General features: G+C 40.3%; 1 protein-coding gene across 2 annotated transcripts; it reads right to left on the bottom strand.

The window, feature by feature from the left end:
- Positions 1 to 274: 274 nt before the first annotated feature.
- Positions 275 to 23,641, bottom strand: IFNGR1 (interferon gamma receptor 1). Of its 2 annotated transcripts, none has more exons than XM_053592004.1 (7): positions 23,475 to 23,641; positions 13,055 to 13,169; positions 12,239 to 12,405; positions 10,439 to 10,608; positions 7,541 to 7,730; positions 4,338 to 4,465; positions 275 to 1,664 (listed from the first exon to the last, which is right to left on the bottom strand). In XM_053592004.1, exons 1-7 carry the CDS (start codon positions 23,557 to 23,559, stop codon positions 1,086 to 1,088), a joined length of 1,434 nt encoding a protein of 477 aa, XP_053447979.1. In that variant the 5' UTR covers positions 23,560 to 23,641; the 3' UTR covers positions 275 to 1,085. The 2 variants fall into 2 exon arrangements, with proteins under 2 accessions (XP_053447979.1, XP_053447980.1); XM_053592005.1 differs by having other exon boundaries at positions 23,516 to 23,635.
- Between the last annotated feature and the right edge of the window lie 622 nt (positions 23,642 to 24,263).

Consider the following 24,263-nt stretch of genomic DNA (forward strand, 5'->3'; position numbering starts at 1 on the left):
CACCCGGCTATTTTTTTGTTGCAGTTCGGGGCCGGGTTTGAACCCACCACCCTCGGTATATGGGGCCGGCGCCTTACCAACTGAGCCACAGGTGCCGCCCCAAAAGGACCATTTTTTTAAAGACACAATTATTTTTAGAATTGTTTTAAAAATTAAATATCAACTAGCAGAAAATAATTCTATAGTATTAATGCATGGTAACAAGCAATGGATAAAAAATATTCTGGTTAACTATGAAAGACTGCCTAAGTGCCTGAATAAATGAACACAAAAATGAATTTAAAAAATATTTATTTACAAAGGTCTCTAAATGTAAAGTTCTGTTAAAAATATATACATGCTCTATTAATTCTGTTAGTTAGAATTAGACTTTAAGTCCCATTTTGAAAAGCTTTCAGTGTCGCGGGGCTTGCCAGAGAATGTCTTGTTCTCAGGAATTCCTCAGATGAATTATGATATTGGTGGTTGTTGTAGTTAAGTATGATGTTTAATCCTCTATATTTCAGAATTTACAAATGTTGCGTATGTACACTTATCAAAACAAGTACCATACCAAGGAACAGCAAAGAAAAAAAATCCATGATATATCTTGAAGTGGCCAGAAAGGACCTGTGCTCACAGGAACAGGGGTACTGCAAAGTGTTACCGTAAACTCTCTTATCACTCCAGAAACTCGTATCCATCTGTATGGACATTTTACAAGCTACGCTGGCTTTTCTGGTTTGCTTTTTATTTATTTATTTTTTGAGACAGAGTCTCACTATGTCGCCCTCAGTAAGAGTGCAATGGTGTCATAGGTCACAGCAACCTCAAACTCTTGGGCTTAAGCGATTCTCTTGCCTCAGCCTCCCAAATAGCTGGGACTACAGGCGCCTGCCACAACGCCTGGCTATGGTTTGCTTTTTAAAAAAGTCTCTGTAATCTTCAGACCAAATGTGACAGTACCTCTTTTCACTTTTCCCTAAACCAAGACACTCCACATGGTTAATATCAACTAACATACAATTTTTTAGATCATGATCTTTTCAGGAAATCAAAGTGGAAAAACAGTTCAGGAAAGTCAGATTCTTCGAAGTTGGCTGATCTCATGAACACTGTTTAGAATCTGCTGTGGATCTATAACCAATCAAGGATTCTTTCCCACTGTCATCCACAAGCAGCTCCACTAGCACGTGTGGCTTGTCGTAACCAAAAGAGATGGGGGCTTTTCTGGGTGTTACAGACTCTTGTCCTTCTGTCATTATTTCAGTTTGCTTATTTGGTGGGAATTCTGAGTCAGATAATAAGCCCTCTGACTCCACGTGGCCACTATCAGAACCATTTCTGGAGTGGTAAGAGTTCACAGTGACACTGCAGAGTTCAGACTGGTCACTACTTAAAGGTGAAGAATCCTCTCTTTTTATCGGAGTCTGGAGGCTGCCAGCGTCCATGTCAGAAATATTTTCTACAATAGTCACCACTTCCGTTTCACTGGAAGGCTCTTCTCTGTGTACTGCAGCTCCTGAATTGTCCTCAGTACACAGGTCTGAAACTGTTCCTGGGGACAACTGCTCTTCACAGATCACCTTCTCCTTTTCTAGAACAAATGGCTGGTATGATGTGATGAGCGATACATATTTTGATTCAGGTTTTGTCTCTGAAGAAGCATTTCTTACCACAGAAAGCTAAAAAATGATAAAGTGATTAAAAAATATATGATTAAGAAATGATAATGAATTATTACATGTGTCTATCCTCAAAAAAACCAAAACAAAACAAGGTAGTGGGCCACCAAATGACACCTGATAACATAATCGATTCAGGTGGCTGCCTTTTATTTTCTTTTTAATGAAAAGTACTAATATATTAAGAGTAAAAGCAAACTTCTAGAATTTTTTTAAAAGCCACTCAGTATCTCACCAATGTACATTGCCTTCCATATGTATACAAGTTGTATTTGCAGTAAGAGCACACCTACAATTTATATGATACTCTCATTGCTTGTCTTCATCCTTATAATTTTCATTATAATCTTCAGTGGCTCTCATTATTTCTCTATAGTGATAGTTAAATAATTTCTTTAATAGTAGATGTTGAAGTATTTCCAATTTTTCTAGCTACAGAATGTGCTGAATATTTCATACATCATTTCACTTACAGAATTATTTACCTATAATAAAATTTTTTTTTTTAGAGACAGAGTCTCACTTTATCACCCTTGGTAGAGTGCCAAGGCGTCACAGCTCACAGCAACCTCCAGCTCTTGGGCTTAAGCGATTCTCTTGCCTCAGCCTCCCAAGTAGCTGGGACTACAGGTGCCCGCCACAACGCCCGGCTATTTTTTTGTTGGAGTTTTGCCGGGGCAGGTTCAAACCCTCCACCCTCAGTATATGGAGCCGGTGCCCTACTCACTGAGCCACAGGCACCATCCTACTTATAATAAAATTTTAAGAACTTAATGAGTATGACAGAGGATATGGATGCTATGGCACTGTTACATGTATATTCACCAGGGCTGTCTTACCCTTCCCCAGCATATACCAGTTATACTACTATAGGTACTACTGGATAATCAGTGTTTTTCCTTCTCTAGTACATATGAAATGGTGTATGCAAGGTTGTTTTGTACTTAATGACTAGTAAAGACAAATATAATTCATACGTGAATTGACTACTATTGATAGTTCTTACATGCCTTACTTAAAGGAAGTGTTTTTCTAGCAAATTTCAATGTGTCCTTGAACATCACAGATACTATATTCCTGTCACTTTTTAAATTTTTTTTGAGACAGAGCCTCAAGCTGTCACCCTGGGTACAGTTCCGTGGCATCACAGCTCACAGCAACCTCAAACTCCTGGGCTAAGCCATTCCCCTGCCTCCACTTCCCAAGTAGCTGGTATTACAGATGCCTGCCACAAGGCCTGGGTATTTTTTTGGTTGTAGCCGTCATTGTTGTTTGGTGGGCCCGGGCTGGATTCGAACTCGCCAGCTCAGGTGTATGTGGCTGGTGCCTTAGCTGCTTGAGCCACAGGTGCCAAGCCCTTTTTTTTCTTTTGAGACAGTCACTATCACTTTGTTGCCCTGAGTAGAGTGCTGTAACATCATAGCTCACAGCAACCTTGAAGCCCTGGACTCAAGCAATCCCCTGCCTCAGCTTCTCGAGCAGCTGGGACTACAGGTCCCCACCACAATGCCGAGCTATGTTTTAGAGATGGAGTCTCACTTTTGATCAAACTGGCCTTGAACTCCTGAGGTCAGGTAATCCACCAGCCTCCCAGAGTGTAAGGTTTACAGGCGTGAGTGTGATTTGAATCAAATCAACTATTTGTTCATCATAGAAAGGTTCTGAAGTGCTGGACATTAAAATGTCAAAATTCCTGGGTTACCTCATTTTTTGGCCAGCTTGCCATGCTTTCTTGACTCTGGACCTTAGCGTATTCTGTCCCTTAGTACCTAGATAAAATTCCTCTCTGTCCCTCAAGACAGCTGAGGCATCACCACCTCTGGAGAAGCTGCAAGTAATACCCACTCCCCAAAGCTGAATGGAGTCCTCATTGGCTCGTGCACAAACCTTCTACCTTTGACCCTATCACATTATATATACCCACTGTATACTTATCTTTTCTTCCTACTACACTTCAAGCTCCCTAAAACAAGACAAAAACTTGTTTCACTGTTTGTTTTTCTTTTGCTTGCTTTTTTTTTTTTGCAGTTTTTGGCTGGGGCCAGGTTTGAACCCACCACTTCTGGCATACGGGGCTGGCGCCCCACTCCTTTGAGTCACAGGCGCTGCCCTTCTTGCTTTTATTTTAGACAGAGCCTCAAGCTGTCGCCCTGGGTAGAGTGCTGTGACATCATAGCTCATGGCAACCTCCAACTGCTGGGTTTAAGCGATTCTCTTGCGTCAGCCTCCCAAGTAGCTCGGACTAGAAATGCCTGCTGCCTTTTATTTTCTTTTTAATGAATAGTACTATTAATAATGTAATAATGTAAATAATAACTAAAATAGCCATAACACCGAGCTATTTTTTGCTTGTAGATGTCATTGTTGTTTGGCAGGCCCGGGCTGGATTCAAACCCACCAGTTCTGGTGTATGTGGCTGGCACCTTAGCTGCTTGACCTACAGGCGCCAAGCCTGGTTTTGTTTTTTTTCTTTTCTTGAAAAATAAACAAAGTACCTGGTGTACAGTAAAAGATTCAGTATATGATTTTGGATGTGTGGTAGACTGAATGATTTATGGCAGGTGACATTGTCAAATATTATTCTACTTTAAAAACATAATTTAAAAAACTGTCAAAAAAGGTTCAAGTTAACATTTTCACACATAATCAAATGAAAATATTTAAATACATTACCAAGGACTTGGGTAACATTATGTTTTTCTTCCGAAATGGATTAATCTTCTTAATATGACAACTAACAAATATCAGGATAACTACTAGAAAGGCCAGGAATAAAGCACAGAGTGGAATCCAAACAGAATCTAAAAAAGGGGAAAATCACAAATGAGAATTAAGATGGGACACTACTATTATCTGTCAAAAAGTCTTTGTGATATTCTTTACAAGATTTTACACAGTAGTTAATATGGTCATAGTTTTAAAGAACACTCAAGGATGCAAAAGTCAGGCAATTTGAATAAAAAATTAGGTATGTGTCTCACATAGCAATGTGATTCTTCCCAGCTCTGTAATTCCTTTTTTTTTTTTGAGACAGAGTCTCATTATGTCACCCTCCGTAGAATGCCTGGCGTCACAGCTCACAGCAACCTCAAACTCTTGGGCTTAAGCGATTCTCTTGCTTCAGCCTCCCAAGTAGATGGGACTACAGGTGCCTGCTATGACACCCGGCTATTTTTTTGTTGCAGTTGTCGTTGTTTTAGCTGGCCTGGGCCGGGTTTGAACCTGCCAGACTAGGTGCATGTGGCCGACGCCCCACCCACTAAGCTATGGGTGCCGCCCCAGCTCTGCACTTCTAAAACTTTCCAGGACTATATTGCTATGATAGCATAATCAAGAGAGTTTTTTTCAGAACAATTTCTCTTCATAGCCTCAAATATAGGGAGTTTCTGGGATTATGCTTTTCTCAGTTAAAAAAGCATAAGAAGAATTAAAAAAAAAAAACTCTCCAGAAAAAAGTTCTGGGAATGTTTATAATTTAAAATAATTTAGCCTTAACTCTTCAGACTTTTCTGTTACATTTATTTATTTCCAGTTTGCAAATACTGAAAAGGATACACAGATGTACCCACACACAGGAATGTTGTACAGAAATAAAGTCCCTTTCCCTGCAAACCAGATATAAAGAGGAATATAAAATAGGGAAGATGTGTTTCAGAGCACAGACATCTAGCAGCACCATTGTGTATTCTACAGTCACGGTGCTTTTCATTTAAGCAGCACGATCTTTTCTTACAGTCCTCTCTTCCAAGTTAATAGTACTCTGTGTATATTGTGCTGGCATTTGGCTTCCTTCAGGGCATTTTATCACCTTGAATTTCCATTCCAAAGTTACTTCTTTGGAATAGTAACTTTGGAAGTTAACCAGTTAATGAATGCTTATATTATGCCTATTATAGGATGTGAATAAAAAGTTAAATCATTATTATAGAAAAGATAAACTTACCACATAACTAATAGTCCTGTGCACTGAGAGGTGCAGTGTGCAAGGCCGAAGCAGGTGAGCAGGGAGCCCCATTAGCTGCACTGGTGCCACCATGTGGCCAAAACAGCAGTCCAGGTTACAATTCAGGCTTTTTGACAATGAATCTGGGGCACTTATTTGCATTATTTCAAATTTTGTGCATAAAGTAATATTTTATTTCTCAGATAGCATAATGCAAGTTAGCACAAAATGTACTGTATTACTTTAATCATCTATTTGAAACCTTCAAAGGCCTGAAAAGTCTTCAGTATGAAGTTTTATATTTTAGGTGTTTGGTTTGACTCTTCAGCCTAGATTTCCATTCTTCAAAAAGATATTGGTTTCATAAAATTTTAGAAAAATTTTTAACCTAAGAAAAACATTCTAAAACATCCTGATAATAGGAGGAAAAAATATATATATATACACACTCACAAAGCTTGATATGTATCATCAAAGCATGATTTATCCTAGTGAAAACGTCATAATCTTAAAAAAGTCCAAGAATTGTATAAGACTAAATAAAAAAGAATATAATTTACGTGATGAAATTTTCTAGAAACATTAAAAAATATTAATGAAGATACCCACAATAAAATGGAAAAGTATTTATAATGTATGTTTAAAACAGTACACGAAATTATATATACTATATAATATGATCGTGGCTATGTAGTAAAACTAAAGAAAACACCAAACTGTAAATAATGGGTTATTTTTTGGATGGCAAAACTACAGATGATTTTGTTTTCTCCTGGCTTTTCAGAGAAAAGTCCGAACTGTTTTTTTAAAGATACCTGCCACCTGAGAATGCCAGCTTTAAAGTTCTATTATATATAACCAGACCCCCAACCAAAGAAGAGACGAAATAAATTATTTTAAAATTTTATAAAATGATCTATAATCCATTATTAAAAATGAAGTATATACTTTTTTGAATATTTTCTAATTCATACAGTTTTAAATCTGTCACAGTTTTTTTTAATATATTTTTTTATTTTTAATTTCAGCTTGCTTGTTCATTCTTTGTTTGAAGTACTTTTTTTTGTTGTTCATTTTCTTTCTTCTTTTTTTAGATGTTCTTTCTCTGGCAATGCTCTGTCCCCTTGCCTCCCCCGTAGCAGGGATTACAGACGCCCACCACAACGTCTGGCTATTTCTGATGTTAGTGGAGACGGGGTCTTACTCTGGCTCACTGCTGTTCATACAGGTCTCAAACCTCTGCGCTCAGGCAACCCACCCGTCTCGGCCTCCCACAGCACTGGGACTATAGGCGTGAGCCACCACGCCCAGCCAATCTGTCACAGTTTTAATCGATGAACATTCCAGGTATCTAGCTTTGAAACTTGTGTACAATCCCAATAACATTTTAATGGAGCAGTGCCCGTGGCTCAGTGAGTAGGGCGTCGGCCCCATATCCCGAAGGTGGCAGGTTCAAACCCAGCTCTGGCAACAACAAAAAAAAATAGCCAATGTTGTGGTGGGTGCCTCTAGTCCGAGCTACTCGGGAGGCTAGAGAATGCTCCAGAGAGCATTCAGAGTAGGTGGTTCTCCAGCCTGCTCTGGAGAGGATTTTCATGGATTCTGCTATGTTAAAGTAATAAGATGACTTATTATTATCCTTAATTCCATAATCCTGAAATGCAGACAACACTTCTGCACTTAGTTTTAAGCATTTGCTATATTTTTATCTTTGCTGGGTCAAGAGGCCATCACATGGCTTTCTAAATTATTTGTTCTCTATTTTGTAATGCCCAAGATACTGCCTCATTTCTATTTTAAACTCGGACGAATGGAACTACTGAATATTTTTAAAAAGAAAACTGATCTTTTTAAGTTGAAAGGAATTTGTCTTTTTTCACATTATCCTATTCACCTTATCTATTTTTAGGAAAAAACAAAGGCAAGAACTTACCTTTTATGCTCTCACTGAAAACGGTAATACAAACTTCTTTTGATCTTTCCGTTTTAATACCCCTTTTCTCTGAGACTCCTTCTGCTGAAACACAGTACTGAGAATTCACTGAGGACGCTGGAATACTCAACTGGCACCCAATCTTGTCACAATCATCTTCCGTCGTCTGTATGGATAGTCTCTCTGTTGGCTGGGAAAGAAAACAATGAAAATGCATGGCTTCTTTTAATCTGCCAAATAAAAAGTCACCACATCAATCCTGGTCAAACAGCTGATGAAAACATATGATTAATGTTGAACATGTCCAACAAATAGCTTGGATATCCAATTATGAATCCAATATAGCATGATGCTATGTATCCATTAAAATATTCGTTATAGGGACAATCAGTTTAAAAACTCAAATAGCAGGAATGTTCATTTAACAAGTATTCATTTGATCTATTCCTAGAGTGCTAGAAACTTAGCTGGTGAGAGACAAAGCATTTTATAGAAGAACAATAAAAGCATTATGCAAAGGCTGTAGGATCGCTGAGCAATACTGTACAGAAGTGACCAAAACGAACTGGTGGCAGCCCACTCTTTACTCAGCAGCGGTGCCTGCGCCTCCTGTGCTGGAGCCTGAAGCCACATACACAGGCAGGATGGTGGTGCCTGACTTCAAAGAACTTAAGAGATAAAGAAATTTAACAGAGATTAGGGAGTACTGCAAAACGAATACCATGTAGAATTAAGAATAACCCGGTCACAGGAGAATCTAGTGGATCAGAAGAATTCAAAGGGGAGGCCAGGTGCAGTGGCTTAATCCTAGCACTCTGGAAGACCCATGCAGGAGGATCCCTTGAGCTCAGGAGTTCAGACCAGCCTAAGTAAGAGTGAGATTGTCTCTACTAAAAATAGGAAAATAAGCTAGGTGTTGTGGCGGGTGCCTGTAATCCCAGCTACTTGTGAGGCTGAGGCAGGAGGATCGCTTAAACCCAGGAGTTTGAGGTTGCTGTGAGTTAGGCTGATGCCACAGCACACCAGCCTGTGGGGAGAAAAAAAGAATTCAAATGGGGGATGATACCCCAGTGGACTCCTAAAGAATAAGCAGAAGTTTGCCAAACGGAAACATTAGAGAAGGGCATGCCACCTTCAAGGAACCATGAATAAGCAGTTTACCAAAGCATGAAACAAGGCTGGAGGGAATGAGGAGAAAGGTGGCTGGAGATGACGCTAAAGGCAAAATCCAAGTGCCTGCAGTCCAGGCCACCAGGGAGCATTCGGACATCACTCTGAAGCCAAAGGGGATTTGGGAACGGGTTGTCAGCAGAAGAGTAAAATGATTAGGTTTGCACTTAACAAAGACAATTCTGTTAGCAACCAAAGTGACATTTAAAAATCTAAATCAGGCTTGGCGCTGTAGCTCAGCGGCTAGGGCGCCAGCCACATACACCAGAGCTGGCGGGTTTGAATCCAGCCTGGGCCTGCCAAACAACAACTACAACCAAAAAAATAGCTCAGTGTTGTGTCAGGTGCCTGCAGTCCCAGCTACTTGGGAGGATGAAGCAAGAGAACCGTTTAAGCCCAAGAGTTTGAGGTTGCTGTGAGCTGTGATGCTACAGCACTCTACCAAGGGCGACAAAGTGAGATTCTGTCTCAAAAAATAAAATAAAATAAAATCAGATAAAATAAAAATCTAAATCAGATGTCCCTCTGCCTGTTCCTATCTTTCCAGAGGCACAACACCTCACCCAGAATAAAAATATGAAAGACAAATCTCTCCAGAGGCTTAAGAGATGTGGCCCCCCAGTGACCTCTCTCCTCACCTGCTCCTACACTCTGCCCAGCTGCACTGGCCCCCTTACAGCTCCCCTCACAGGCCTACTACACTTCTGTCAGGGCCTTTGCCTGAGTGCTCCCCCAGGGCCATCAGTGGGGCTTACCTCTTAGCCTCCTTCAGCCATGGCTCCAGCTAACAACCTCACTGTGAGGCCTGCTAATCACCCTCTTAAAAATCACTATCCATTGGCTTGGCACCTGTAGTTCAGTGGCCATGGTGCCAGTCACGTACACTGGGGCTGCCGGATGCGAACCTGGCCCGGGTCTGCCAAACAACAATGACAACTACATCCAAAAAATAGTTGGGGGCTGTGGCAGGCGCCTGTAGTCCCACCTACTTGGGAGGCTGAGGCAAGAGAATCGCATAAGCCCAAGAGTTTGAGGTTGCTGTGAGCTGTGAGGCCAGAGCACTGTATGGAGGGTGACATAGGAGACTGTCTCAAAAAATAAAAAAACAAAATCACTGGCCACCCGTTCCTTCCTCCTCCCTGCTGCCATCCTCTTTTCCTGCTCCATGGCAATTCTCCCTGAGTTTTGTCTCTACTGTTTACTGCTATACTCCCGGTGCCTAGAAGTCACGTAGCATGTGTGTGATAAATATTTGTTAAAAAAATTAATGGCAGCATTGTGGAGGATGGAGTAGAGGAGTTCTAATGGCAGTGTGGGCTCCATACAAGTGCCAGAATCTAATTATAAGCCCATGGTGCACTGTTAATTTTTTCTTTCAAAACAATGATTCATGCTACAGTTTCATATTATTTTACATCGCTGCCAGTGAGGAAAATTACCTTGCTAGTGGAGAAATGGAGGCATATAGGGAAAAACTGTAGATTTGGGCCATGCTGTAAAATGAGGCAACAAAAAAATTTAATTGTGTTGATATTGTGACAGGGATTAAACTCATCAATTCCTTTGAAGAGCAGTCACATATTTTTTTCTTACGGAAATCTGTAATACATGAGTCTTGTTTGGATATTGTAAACATTCTACCTTCATTATAGTACAGAAAGAAACGTAATGCTAGCTACAGAATAATTCCCATTTTGAAAACTATGAAATATTAATAGAAGCACATACCTTACTTCCATTCACTATCACATGCACGGTGTACATGAATTCGTAACAGCTAAATATGTCATAAGGCACAGCTTCCGGTTCTCCATTTACAATTATTAAAGGGTCAGCTATGTCAATAATGATTTGGTTTTCCTGCTTTGTGACACTCAGGTTGGGTGGTCCCATTTTTCCTGGAGGAGGAGGAGGAAGTATAATTAGTACTGGACTTGGAGCTTTGGAGTATATCTCATAAAATTTCCCAAATCAATCAATAATCTACCCTTTCTGTTTCTGTTCTAAAGTAGGGCCACATTTAATCTCCTCTACAAAGATCTAGAGATATTCTAAGTTTCCTTAAAGGGAATATTTAATAAATAAAAGTCAAGAGGTACTCTTATCTAAACAACTCTTAGTTTAATTTCACTTCTAGTTTTAGAGAAAACAGGTGATAATCCTTAGTTAAAAATAAACAAAACTTGACACAAGGGATGGTCTATTAAGTAATTTACTTTGGTAGATCAGGAAACTTGGTTTCTAAAATGTTTTGGAAAATGCATTTTAGTTACCTTCCCTTACAGAAACTCTTTGCATCTTCAACATCTATGGGTTTCTGGCATGAAGACTAAGTTTGCTTAAACGCATTCAATTTCTATTGTGAAAATCAGAACTATATATGTTATCTATTCCACAAGTATTAATCATGTCTTTGATGCTGGGACTTGGTTGGTGAACCATTATCTACTGGCCACATATTCAATGTACTCCTATGTGCTGAGCAGGTCTGCCTGTATCCACCAGGGTATCCTCAGAGCCCAGAATACTTTCTGGCACATATTAGGCCCCTGATAATTCGGTGTGGGAAGAAGCTAATATATGGATAGAGAGGTTATCAGATGATGAAGGCATGGGCCCTTCTTGGGAGTAACAATATTTAAAGGGCAAACAGAGGAGGGGCCCATGAAAAGACCAAGGAAGCACAATTTGAAAAGTGGGAGGAGAATAAGGAAGGGAAGAAAGTGAAAAGAAAAGGTAGTGAAGGACTAGAAGCCTAGAGAGAAGTCAAGAAACAACAGGTTTCTTTTGCTCAGGAGTGAGGATCTGTGAGCTAAAGTAGAACGTCACAGTCAGAACGCAGGAACTAGCACTAAGGACTCTGGAGGTTGAGGTGACAACACAGATCAAGTATACCACGGGAGTGGGATGCTGGACAAGTGAAGAGCTGAAAATCACAGGGGCTGGAGAGATTTAAAAAACTGTGTTTTTAAAGGCTTAAGGTAGAGAAAAGAATGACAGCTGCTATAGTCCTCAGCAAGTGTAACTTATAAATGCATGATAGAAGACAGGGTGGGAGAAGGTGGTGCACAGTACAGCTGGATAGCATTGATCATGCCTGTATGGAGTAGAAATGTCAGGGTTTAGAAGGGGCAAAGCCATGGCCACCTCTTAGCCTTGTTCTGTAGGAAGGGAAAGAAAAGGAAGATGAAGGGAGAGTATCCTTTATCTGAAACATTTGGGACCAAAAATATTTTGGATTTCTAATTTTTGGGATCTTGGAATATTTGCATTATATTACCAGTTGAGCATGCCAAATCCAAAAATCTGACTTTGAGTGTCATGTCACCTCCAAAAAGTTTTAGACTTTGGAGTCTTTCAGATCTCAGGTTTTTGTATTTGGTATGCTCAACCAATACTGACTCTCTACATTCCTCCAAATGTGTCTTAAGTATTGTGGTAACTTTTAGCAACTGCTAATAAAAGCAACAGAAGACATGTGCAAGCATTTTCAAATTTAAAATTTACATGTGTATACATTCTACTCACCATGTTGGCACAAAATAAATTCTTTTGATTGTACATAGATAGATTCTTTTTGTCCAACCTGAGCTTTAACTCTGACCCAGAGAGAACGTATTGGATCACTGACGTATTTAAAAATAAAACAATACTGGTGAGAAGTATTGACGCAGGCATCATTCCACTCTTCATTCCTAAAACAAAAAGAAATAAAGAAACACAAAGATAACTTTCAGTGTTATCATATAAACTCAGAGCATCTGTCTGCGCATTGTTTTTCATTTATAGCATACAGCGAACTAGTAGAAAGAGCTGAACAAGAATAGGATGGAGAGGCCAAAGTAGGAAGCCCTTAGTCCTTGGTTAGAAGCACTATAAAATCTTTTACAATAAAGAGGCTCAGTTCAAAATATAAGACCCGTACAAATCACATTCCACAACTAATTTCTAAAGATTTGCTTTTTAAACAACTCTAGATATTACTTAGTTATAGGATCACATTACAAAGACTCCTCAGTTGTCAAAAATTTTTTGGAGTTTTATATCTTTCTACTAAAATACATACACTATGGGAAGATGATACCTTAACTATTAGCTTTGTTTATTAAACCTTAAAATCTCACAAAGCAGTGATACTTCTCTACTTTAATACTGACAGGAAGAAGAAATTAAGTGGCAGGAAGTGTTCTGCAAAGGATTGCTTTGCATCTTTGGCCTTCTGGATATCTACAAGCAGTTCAGGAAGTTCTGCCGCATGTGAAGGCAGGAAGATGAAAGGCAAACACGGAGTCAGGGAACATGCAAGGACCTAACCAAATAAAAGGATAAAAGAGCAACACTCACCCATAGATCTTTACCTGTGTAGTAAAAACAGGGCTTTGTGACATGGTTGGGTACTCCCAAGAGACCTTAGGGTTCATGTTATAGGATTTAACTGTAACATGGCTTGGTGCGGGCACTGCAAGAGATTAAAAAAATTAAATGGACAACAGTAAAAAATTAACATTAACATTAGAAAACCTTATCATAAGATGCTATGTTAGTCCAACAGTACATCTGAAGGAAAGTAAAATCCAACAGGATACTAAGTAGATTTGTAGAAATTAATTTTACTGAAAAATATACAGAAAAGTTCTGATTTATTTTTAAGTTATGGAAACATCATTGTGATATAAGGGAAACTGAAATATAACACGAGGCAATAATTCCCATAATGTTTAGGAGATTTTCAAATAAATGCACTGCCTACTATAATAGTAATCCTCAATTCATTTAATCCCTGGAATTTTCGATATTTGATACCACAGATTGTATTCAATGTTCAGAGAGACACGGGCTAAATCAGGGATGGCCAAATTCACTCTAAAACATCACAGGCTCTCACCTTATACCCAGTAAGTATTATACCTTTATTATTATTATTATTATTGTTGTTTCTTTAGAGACAGAGTCTCACTTTGCCACCCCTGGTAGAGTGTCAGGTTGTCATAGCTCACAGCATCCTGAAACTCCTGGGCTCAAATGATCCTCTTGTCTCAGCCTCCCAAGTACCTGGGACTATAGGTGTCCACCACAATGCCCAGCTAATTTTTAGAGACAGGGTCTTGCTCTTGCTCAGGATGGTCTTGAATGCCTGACCTCAAGCAATCTGCCTGTCTTGGCCTCCCAGAGTGCTAGGATTACAGGCGTGAGCTACCATCACACCAGCCTACTATTAGACCTTTAACACCTTTTCTATGCCTGAAGTTTGGCTGAAGGACTCATTGACCACCAACATTCTGCTCTCTGTGGTGCAGAGGGGCTTTTTACAAAACACACCAAATATTTCTTCTTGGCTTTGCTCTTTTAAGCCATTTCAGAAAATATCCGTTAATTAAGACTTGGAAGAGTCTCAGGAAAGATGCAGTAAAAGTAATCAGACAACACCAAAACCTAGTTATTAAAAGTAGCCATTTTCTCCCTGCTCAGTGTAAAGAGTTGACATCTACCCCTTGGAAAACCGAACACACACACATCGTCTCCTTCCCTTTACTTCTTTAGGATGAACATGAAGGGACAGAGTTGGCAATATAACCCCAAGTTTAAGGGGTTTCTACCAAGCCAGAAAATTCCACTGAATGTGTTTACTTATATGTAATTCAAATAAACAAATGAATGGTGATGTGGATAGGAGCACAGGTTTCCAAACGTAACTTAACATTCTCAAAAACTGCGAGAGCCAGAAGTTTATATTTTTCCAAAGCACCTTGGATAATAATTATGCTTACTGACATGCATGTCAAGTGGACAGCCCTAATTAGGACAGCCCTAATAAAAATACTCCCTGGGTCCAACATTAAGAAACCTGGGTTCCAGCTTGGGGCCTGTAACTCAGCAGCTAGGGCGCCAGCCATATACACCAGAGCTAGTAGGTTCGAATCCAGCCCAGGCCTGCCAAACAACAATGATAACTACAACCAAAAAATATCCGGGCACTGTGGCAGATGCCTGTAGTCCCCAGCTACTTGGGAGGCTGAGGCAAGAAAATCGCTTCAGCCCAAGAGTTTGAGGTTGCTGTGAGCTGTGACCCACAGCACTCTACCCAGGGTGATAGCTTGAGACTTTGTCTCAAAAAGAAAAAAAAAAGAAAAGAAAAGGAAAGGGAAAAAAAAGAAACCTGGTTCCTCCCTGGCTATACTGCTAAATAGTTATTTCAGATTTATACATGTGTCAAATGAGGTATTAATTTCACATACATGAGATACTTGCTTACTGTCAAAGGAAACACCTACTGTATTTTTCCCAAAACAAAAATTTCTTTTTTGGGCCAGGGCTGGGTTTGAACCCACCACCTCCGGCATATGGGACCGGCGCCCTACTCCTTGAGCCACAGGCGCCGCCCCCAAAACAAAAATTTCAATACTCAAGATCAAACTGGTACACTGCTTTAATTCACGAGTAGTTAACACATGTATTTTATCTTTTAAAAGCAGAACAAAGATCAAGATTTATTTGGGTAAATAATGTGCACTAATGGACAATTAGATTTTCCTGCCATGGTTGTCTTTTTCTGAGCATTTTCTCCTTTAAGGCAGGGGTTCTTAGCAGGTGATTTTGTTCCCCTGAAGACATTACGCCGTGTCTGTAGACATTTTGGTTCTCACCACCTGCAGGCATCTAGAGGTAGAGGCCAGGGATGCTGCTGACTGTTCTACTGCACATGACAGTTATTCACAACAAAAAATAATGCAGCCCAAAATGTCAATAGTGCAAGGTTCAGAAACCCTGCTTTGTATGTTTATAATTTTAGGTTTTTTCACCCAGTTTAAAAGGAAAAACTAATTTAAAACAATGCTTCACAGTATGTATTTCAAGGCTCTCCCCAACCAAAGGAATAGATTTGGTTACTGCCAAAATACCTAACTTCTAATTATTATCTAAATATTATTTACCAAAGTAATGTAACAATTTAGACCAAAAGAATGCTATTATGCAGCTGAGAGCATGTCTCACAGATTCTAACACTCCCTTCTTCTTGACCTTTCTATGGCCAGTCATCGGACAGCTGTAAGTTTTCTCCTTATGCTTCCTGGAAGACTGATGAAAGCAAGTGGGACTATTATCCTTGGTCTCTAAGCAACTTCCTCGTAGGTGAGCCTGAAAGCACTGTTCTTGCAAAATTTATCCCTGGCTCTTCTCTTTGGGGTTTTGACAGTGTTCCCAAGGCCGTGCACAGCAAGGAATACTGAGGCTTACTTAAGAGGGTTCCTTTTTCTGTGGTATGTTTGCACCTCAACTTCCTGAAACACTTAGTCTCAAATAGTTTACAATTAGTGCTTTAGGTTGAAACAAAAGTCATTTTCCCCTTGGATTCAATTAACATTAATATCAAATAACAATCACACATATAAACAGAATTTTGCAAGTAGATAAGTAAGAGAGGTATCTAATGCTAAGAAAACCATACTGAATCTGAGCGTCAATTCAGAAGCCATGTCTTGGTTTTAGCATCTTTTGCCTCCTAAGAGGCTGATAATTTTCAAATCATCAGGTCCTGGGTTCTTCTGGTTTAATAGTCTTTCCCATAGTTAGTCCAAGTCTTGCATTTCATTTTAAGAAGCAAGAAGAAACCAGATGGCAACTTCGACATTTTGCTTGGAGATTCCTGAGCCAGATCCACGGTTCATCAGGCACATACGCTACTTTCCACGTTCCTGAAGGCAAGTGTCGCCAAGCTTTCCGCACTACACAGCAAGGGTCCTCCTTCTTCCTCTAGTTTCTAATTGTGGAGAGCGGGCTGTGAGACAGCAGGGCCCTCACAGCCTGGGGAACATTCAGAGAATGAGCCAACTGCTTCTCCTCCATTCCCCAAACAGCCATATTCCTTTCTTCAAGCTCCCTCTGCCAGAAGTCATGTAGCCCTTTCTCTGTCTAGTTAACTATGCAGAGATCCTTGAGATTTTTCTCTTTCTCTTTGTCATATGCTAACAAAGTTGAGTAGGTACCACTGAGTCACATAGTTCTTCCTTTGTTTTGTTAACTACACAGAGATCCACGTGGCCTCTCCCTTCTTACTTCTTGTCCTATGTTAATGAAGTTGAGTAGAAACCATGAACAAGATCAGTCTCTACTCCAGTCATTTGCAGTTTCCAATCATACTGTAAGACCAAAAATATGTCTTTTGTGTATGCTACTTCCCTGTAGAGAACCCTGTACAGATACTATAAAATAAAGCTGATTTTGTGCTTTGGTGCTGGCTGTGCCATCAGCTCAGTCAGTCCTCCCGGGCCCATCCTTTGTTTCTGCGTCTTCTCTTGTGCTGTATTTTCCTCATTCCCCGCCAAGTCCACTCTGGTTCACGACATCTAATAGTGACAAGTCCTTCACTTCCCTGTTAGGCTCTCTTTTTAATTATTCTCAACAGGAATGGTTTTGCAACTGTATATGCTCAATCTGAAATGCCTGTATTTGAGGAACAAGCATATGAAGTCCATCTACATACTAGAATATCAAATAAAGTTCCTTTGTATTTGGGAGGAGGCTACTGAGTCAAATATTATAAACTTACAAACAGACTTCTGTGGCACTAGATTACATTAAAAAAAAAACTTCACTCAAATTAATATGTGGATACAATATTTAGGTTATATTGTTCTCACTTTCAGGGCAAAGTTCCATTTGTAGAAGAGCCCCTAGATTAGTTTTTAATGTGAAACAAAGTATGCTTCCTAAATTTGAGTAAAAGCCTGATACATTTAGATTACGACTAGGACTTAAAGAAATCTCAGCTTTCAAAGTAATCAAGACAAGTGGCAAGAAGAAGAGATCAAATACCAGGTTAAAGGAGAAACTTTGAATATTTACACCAAAAGATGTAAGCTGAGGTTTTAAAAATGCTAGAAGACAAACCACATGGCTATTAGATAGTCTGCCTTTGTTGTCTTTGTCAAAATCACATGATAAACAGATATCAGTAGTTTTCTTACTAAGGTTTACGATTTTGTGATCTGAAGCTTAAACTGTTACATATTCAGATTAAAATATTAGTTTTACAATAAATTTCTAATAGTACATTTACACTTTGTAAATAAAAAAATGTAGAAATAGGTAAAGAACATTATTTATAGAAAGATTGTACTAGAGTGATTTTATGGAAAAAATAATAATCTTACAAATGTTTCTATCTCTTGAAAACATCTAGCTAGCTAGTTTTGTGTAACTCATGTTGCTTTTGGAAATGGGCTCAGAATTATTTGGTGCATTAGATTTACATACTACTTAGAGTATAAACTTTAGCTATTTTAAGATCTAATTCCCCAAACTCCTCCAGAACTAGTAGTTCAGGGCTTACCAAAACCAAACACAGGACCAGTTTTTCATAATACTCCTAATTATAATTCCAAGAAAAAAGGAGAGCTCTAGTTAAGAGCCAACTGTTTCCTCAGATAGTTGATAAGCCAGAAGAGACAAGAGATGAAAAAATAACCAGGGAAAGAAAGGACAGTAAAACCGTTAAAGACAGGCAGGGCACAACTCAGAAACTGCTCCAAATTAAGGCATCCAGCCCCTTTTCTGAATGACCCACCCTCAGAGCAGAGATCTGACACCTTGCCCAGGTTAAAGGTATGTGGCCACTTCCACAGAGATTTCTTCTACATAGCAAACAGAAACAGAAGAAATCCAGATTGACTAAGTGAAAACTATCAAAGCAAGGCTTTTGTATTTTCGTCAGAGTATGTTTATGATTACAATCTACCTCCTGTTTACAGTGCTGATAAAATGGCTATTATTTAATGCCTTCCAACTTTCATCTTAGTAAGTAGCAGCATCTACTAGATTTAAGATGAATTAAGGACATTTTGACAATTCTTGCACATGATGTTTCAAGTGTTAGCAAAAATGTTTTTTTTAACAAATAGGTCAACATTTTTGGTCTTTGAAAAGAATTATATATTGGTCACTTTGGAAACTAATGGGAAAATGGTCCATTTTCTACTTCTGTTATTTTCTTGTACTTTCAGAAAAAGACAGTTTTGGAACTAAGGATTCAGTGAGGACATCTAAAAGATTTCAGGTCTATTTTGCCTTCTCTATAATAGTTCCTCCACTGGATCAAGATCCCTAGGGTCCCTTCGGTCTTCTCGTCTGTCTGTGACCTACTCTGGTCTAATTACTTACTGCAGCTCTCTTAAAATGTGAAGCTCAGAAATGACATAACATCATAACAGAAGTAAAATACTTTTCTTGTTTTTTTTTTTTTTAAGAACTGAGCACAACAAATAGTGTCTTACACTGAACTTGTATTCACTAGCCTCCCCTGTATCTTTCCCTCAGCCCACAACCAACTTAGGGCTTATCCAATAAATACCTGCTCAGCCACTTTTATGACTTAAAACCTAGGACTTCACCCTTATTGTTGTTTATCTAATTTCATCTAGTTGGGTTTGGTCTGGCATTAATTCTTATTGGACCAGGCCAACCTACTTCCTGAGAAGAAGTTATTTCTCAAGACTAATTTCCTTTTGTACTAGTTCATTTTAAGTTGAGAAATGGTTTACAGTTTAGGAACTAAAAAAAACATAACAAGCCTTTTCAGTCTATGAAAAACAGAGCAGAGGTGGAAAAAGAAGTTAGCTGCTGAGCCTATTTTAAATTTCTCTTATTGTTCTGGATGCCAACACAATTTCTCAAATACATATGAAGATTATTTACCCTTTGTTACACTATCACAAAGATATTAAAGCAGTTGTTCTTAATTAAAACATAACTCTGCATATTTCCAAGTCGTCTTTGTTTTCTCATTGGTAAAATATTTGTGATATTATCTCCTTCATGGAAAGGTTGTGATGATTCCGAGATAACACATAAAAATGCTGAGCACACTGCATGTTTTATAGTAAATGTTTAATATATATTGGTGATTATCATTCAGTAACGTGCATTATAATTTTAACAAATTCACTTCTTTAGGTTTTATTTTATATTGAACTAAAATGTGGATCTTTCAAAGTCTGTAAGAATCATGAATCAGAATAAAATGAAAAAGAAAATTTAATAGCCTGTTCAATAAATACAACTAAAATGCTAATATAATCCTTAAGTATTCTGAATCTCTGAACTACAGAACCCACAAAAGTAATGAAACATTTAAACACTTTCCAGAGCATTATCCTAAAGCCAGAGAATTAGCAGAACCACAGCTGATAAAATACATTAGGTCAGTTAAGAACCCTAGTCCTGGGAGAGAAGTCCAGTCTGGCTCTTCAGACATTACTCAGAGTAGAAGGTAGCCAGCAGCCCATCCTGATTCACTTAAAAAATAGATACTCTGGCTCAGCCCCATTGCTCAGTGAGTAGGGCGCCAGACACATGCACCGAGGCTGGCGGGTTCAAACCCAGCCTGGGCCTGCTAAACAACAATGACAACTGCAACAAAAAAATAGCCGGGCATTGTGGCGGGCACCTATAGTCCCAGCTACTTGGGAGGCTGAGGCAAGAGAATCACCTAAGCCTAAGAGTTTGAGCTTGCTGTGAGCTGAGATGCCACGGCACTCTACCGAAGGTGACATAGTGAGACTCTGTCTCAAAAAAAAAAAAAAGATACTCCTTTATATGTAAAAGGACATGGAGAGTGAAACACTAGTGTTTATTAATTGGCACACATGCATTTGATTTTCACTTAAGAAATACTGATCAAAGCCCATGAATGTAACATAATACACCGGATTTTCCAGAGACTGCATCACTATATTCTCTTGTCTGCTTCACGGTTCCTACCAGGTCCTTTCCTCTAAGCAGATGTCACTGTGGGTTCCTTCCTACTTTATGGAGATTCTGTACTTTAACTTTAAAAGCATAAGGAATATGGAAAAATGCACTGAAAAAAATCTAGAGAAATGTGTTAGAAATGCACTAATGGGGGGGAGGTCACTGACATTTGTGTTTATAAAATGCTGGAACACAGGTGGCTTTAGTAGATCTTCCCAGGGGAAGTAGACAAGCAATCCAATCCCATGGCAGGTTTCAAGGATGTGCAAATTGTGCAGTCACAAGGGGTCCTGCGCACAGGAAGGCCTACTCAGAGGAAGGGACTGGTATTTAGTTTAATTCTGTTTGAGCCAGGGACCTGAGTCATCTTCTCTCTGCCCACTCAAGAGTTCACTGACTACTTTCCAAATGTTCCTTCAAACTGTCCTCAAACTACTTCTCATTGACTCCTCTCCACATCCTCTTACTCTCAAACAATTTTGTAAGATGACTGGTCTTTCTTTCTTTTTTTTTTTTTTTTTGCAGTTTTTGGCAAGGGCCGGGTTTGAACCTACCACCTCTGGTATACGGGGCTGGTGCCCTACTCCTCTGAGCCACAGGCGCAGCTCAGATGACTGGTCTTTCTTAACTGCACATCAGATCCTGCATGAAATCAGTCTCCTTTGTAAGACAATCCTGTGATATCAGCATTAGTCAGTACTGACTATGGCAAGGTGCTGTGGGCACATCATTTTGTTGGCTTAGCACCTTTCAGGAGCACCACTCCTCTTCTTCTGGGAACTCCCCAACCATACTCCCTGTGGCAATGTCCTTCTTATGTGAATTGGCACCTGAATCAAACCAAACAAATCAGAGCCTTCCCCTGGGACTTTATGAGCATGAAGAAAGTTGAACGTTGTCAAACCTATAAGCTGTCAGCATCCGTGGTTCCTGCCAAGTACAGAAAGCTATCAATACCCAGACAGTTAGAAACAAGACTAGTCTTAGCAGTTTGTGTTCCTAGTTCCAGCTTCTTTGAGGCTCAGCTGGCATCTCTAATTTTTTTGTTTAGTTTCTCTGAGTCAATAAATTCCTCTTTTTGCTTAAGTTAGTCAAAGTTATGTTTTTATCCCTTGCTGTTATATGTGACAAGGCACTGCATTATTTGGTCCCTACCTGTCACTTATCCTATCTCGCTTTGTATTCTAACATACAGAGTCTACCATAAAATACTTAAGACTCCACTAATTCAACCTATTGTTTCACATCTCTGCCTCTGAACATACCAGTTTCTCTGACCTCTAGTTCTAACTCTGGGGTCACCTTCTCTGTGAAGTGAGACCCTTAAGGGACAAGTACCCATGCCGTGCTTTCTGGGAGCCAGTGCCTAAGTTCAAGCTCTTATCACAATGTATGTATGCTGCAAACACCCAAGAGGATGACTGACTTGCCCAACATAATGGCAGTTCGCAGAGCACTTAAGACCTTGGACTCTGGCTGGGTGCGGTGGCTGGCATCTGTAATCCCAGCTACCTGGGAGGCTGAGGCAGGAAGAATGCTGGAGTCCAGGAGTTGAGATCAGCTTGGATGATACATAAAAGACCTCATCTCTTAAAGGGAAAAAAATCCCCGCAAAAATACAAAGAAAAAAACTTGGACTCTGGGCACACAGTGCCCAGCACTCAGGAACTATTAGCTATCATAATCACAATCCTTGAAAGCAAAAACTACGTAACCACCATTTTTTTCATTCCCACCACTTGGCACAATGTCCCAAAGAATGACCACACGAGTATTATAAATATTTGTTTGCTTGACTTTTAAAGTGCAAGCCAAAGGACGGCTTTGCACACCTAACAGGTGTTCATGGGAGAAGTCATTATACAGAGATTCAACCTATAGTTTGGAAGAGTTAAGTACCAGGCTGAGGTCAACCGGAGACACTCAAGATTTTGCATGCTGGGTCGGGGGAGGATAGGATGGGAGTGGTGAAGGGTGGGAAGGTGTTCATGAATTGAAAAGGTTTACTGATTTCACTAGAAGATAATCATGATTACTGAGATTTGGAAAACCTAGCCTCAACATTTGTTTCCTGAGAATGGTCAATAAGCAGGTGGAAATGAAAGGCTTCCAGGAACTAAGCTGTATGAGGAGACCTACTGCTAGACAAAGCAGCTACCCTGTTTCCCCGAAAATAAGACATCCTCTGAAAATAAGACCTACTCACAGGAAAGATAAGATGTCCCCTGAAAATAAGACCTAGCGCATCTTTGGGAGCACACCTTAATATAAAACACTTGTCTTAATTTCGGGGAAACAGGGTAGTGAGTGCTAACATCCTACCTAGTACTTCAAGACAAACTTAACTCGGAGAAGTCACTGCCACTTATTTCTCAGCCGTGATAGAACGCATTCTCTCCTATCCTAAGGATTTTGGGTCCACCCTAAGAATAAAGTATTTAAGCCATAAATTGTGGCCACAGTGTCAAAAGCTGGCCAGGAAACTCACAGTCATGTGTTGTCACTTAATGACAGGGACAGATACCTTCTGAGAAATGACGAAATTCATCATTAGGTAATTTCGTCTTGGGGTAGTGTACTTAACACAAACTTAAAATATCTAGGCTATATGGTATAGCCTACAGCTCTTAAGCTACAAACCTCGACAGCCCGTTACCATACTTAATACTGAAAAAGTATAGCGAAAATACGGTATTATAATCTTACGAGACCACACTGTCCCACTTGCCCGAAAACGTCCTTATGCAGCGCATAAATGTATTTAAAAATAGATTAAAAGAGCCAGAGAAACTGAGAGGCGTGATTCCCAGAGGCTCGAGAAAAGTAACCGACTCAGGCAAACCAGAGACCCGCCTGGCCTCCCCGGCCGCCCGCTCAGGGCCCGACGATGCGGTCGTGGGCGCTCAGAGCCGCGGAGAACCGAGGCGGCACCGCCGGGCGGGGCTTCCCGGCAGAAGCAGCTCCCGCACTGCCCTCCCGTCCCCACCCGGCCGCAGCCCGCCGCGAGCGACAGTACCCGAGGACGGCTCCAGCCCCGCGGCGTCCATCTCAGCCCACCTCACAGCTTGCATGAGAAGGGTTAAGAGCACCAAGAGAGGCATGCTGCCGCGGACGGACCCCAGGTCCGACGCCGAGCCGCAGAGGGCGAGGCCCGGCTCAAAACACGACCCGCGCCGCGCGTCACTTCCGTCGCCATGAAGGGAGCGGCGTGGACAGGGCCGGGCTGCGGCGTGGGCGGGGCGCGGCTGCGGCGTGGGCGGGGCTCCCCGTTGTGGACGAGAAAATCTGTGGTCGTGACCCGGGCTTACGCGTGTGGGTATCTTGCGTCCAAAGGTTACGTTCTTTGGGTTTGGCACCACATTCTTTGATTTCTCTTCCTGTTTTTGTGGTGTCCTGGGGTAGAATTTTGCTTTAGGCCACAACTGGGGCACAGTACTTTATTAGACTTGGGCACCTAGGTATCTCAGAACCTGAGACATTCTAGAAAAGAGGAGCCTTTACAGCCCTCTTCCAGTCCCTTTTTTATTTAAGGACTTCAGGCTTTGCTAGTGAAATGGTTTGCAAACTCCCACAGCCCAAATCGAATTGGCTTAGCGAAGAACTACTTTATTCTTGGAGAAAAAAGCGACTTGCATTACCTTTTCAGCAGCACTTGGGCTCAAACACGCCTGTGGCTCATCATCTTGCCTGCTTCAATTCTCCATGGATCATGGCCTTTTGTAAAAATTTTAAATTGCCATCCACCTTTTCATCCTCCTTACCCTGCCCTACTATTTTTTCATGGCACTTTTCATCTTGTCTCACT

This window comes from Nycticebus coucang, chromosome 5, assembly GCF_027406575.1.
Source record: "Nycticebus coucang isolate mNycCou1 chromosome 5, mNycCou1.pri, whole genome shotgun sequence".
Classification (NCBI taxonomy): domain Eukaryota; kingdom Metazoa; phylum Chordata; class Mammalia; order Primates; family Lorisidae; genus Nycticebus; species Nycticebus coucang.

Coding starts and splice junctions, on each gene's coding strand:
- IFNGR1 (XM_053592004.1), bottom strand. CDS start 23,559: ATGCCTCTCTTGGTGCTCTTAACCCTTCTCATGCAAGCTGTGAGGTGG. Junction 12,406..13,054: donor ACACAGGTAAAGATCTATGG/GTGAGTGTTGCT, acceptor TTTTTGTTTTAG/GAATGAAGAGTGGAATGATG. Junction 7,731..10,438: donor TGATAGTGAATGGAAGTAAG/GTATGTGCTTCT, acceptor TTTCTTTCCCAG/CCAACAGAGAGACTATCCAT.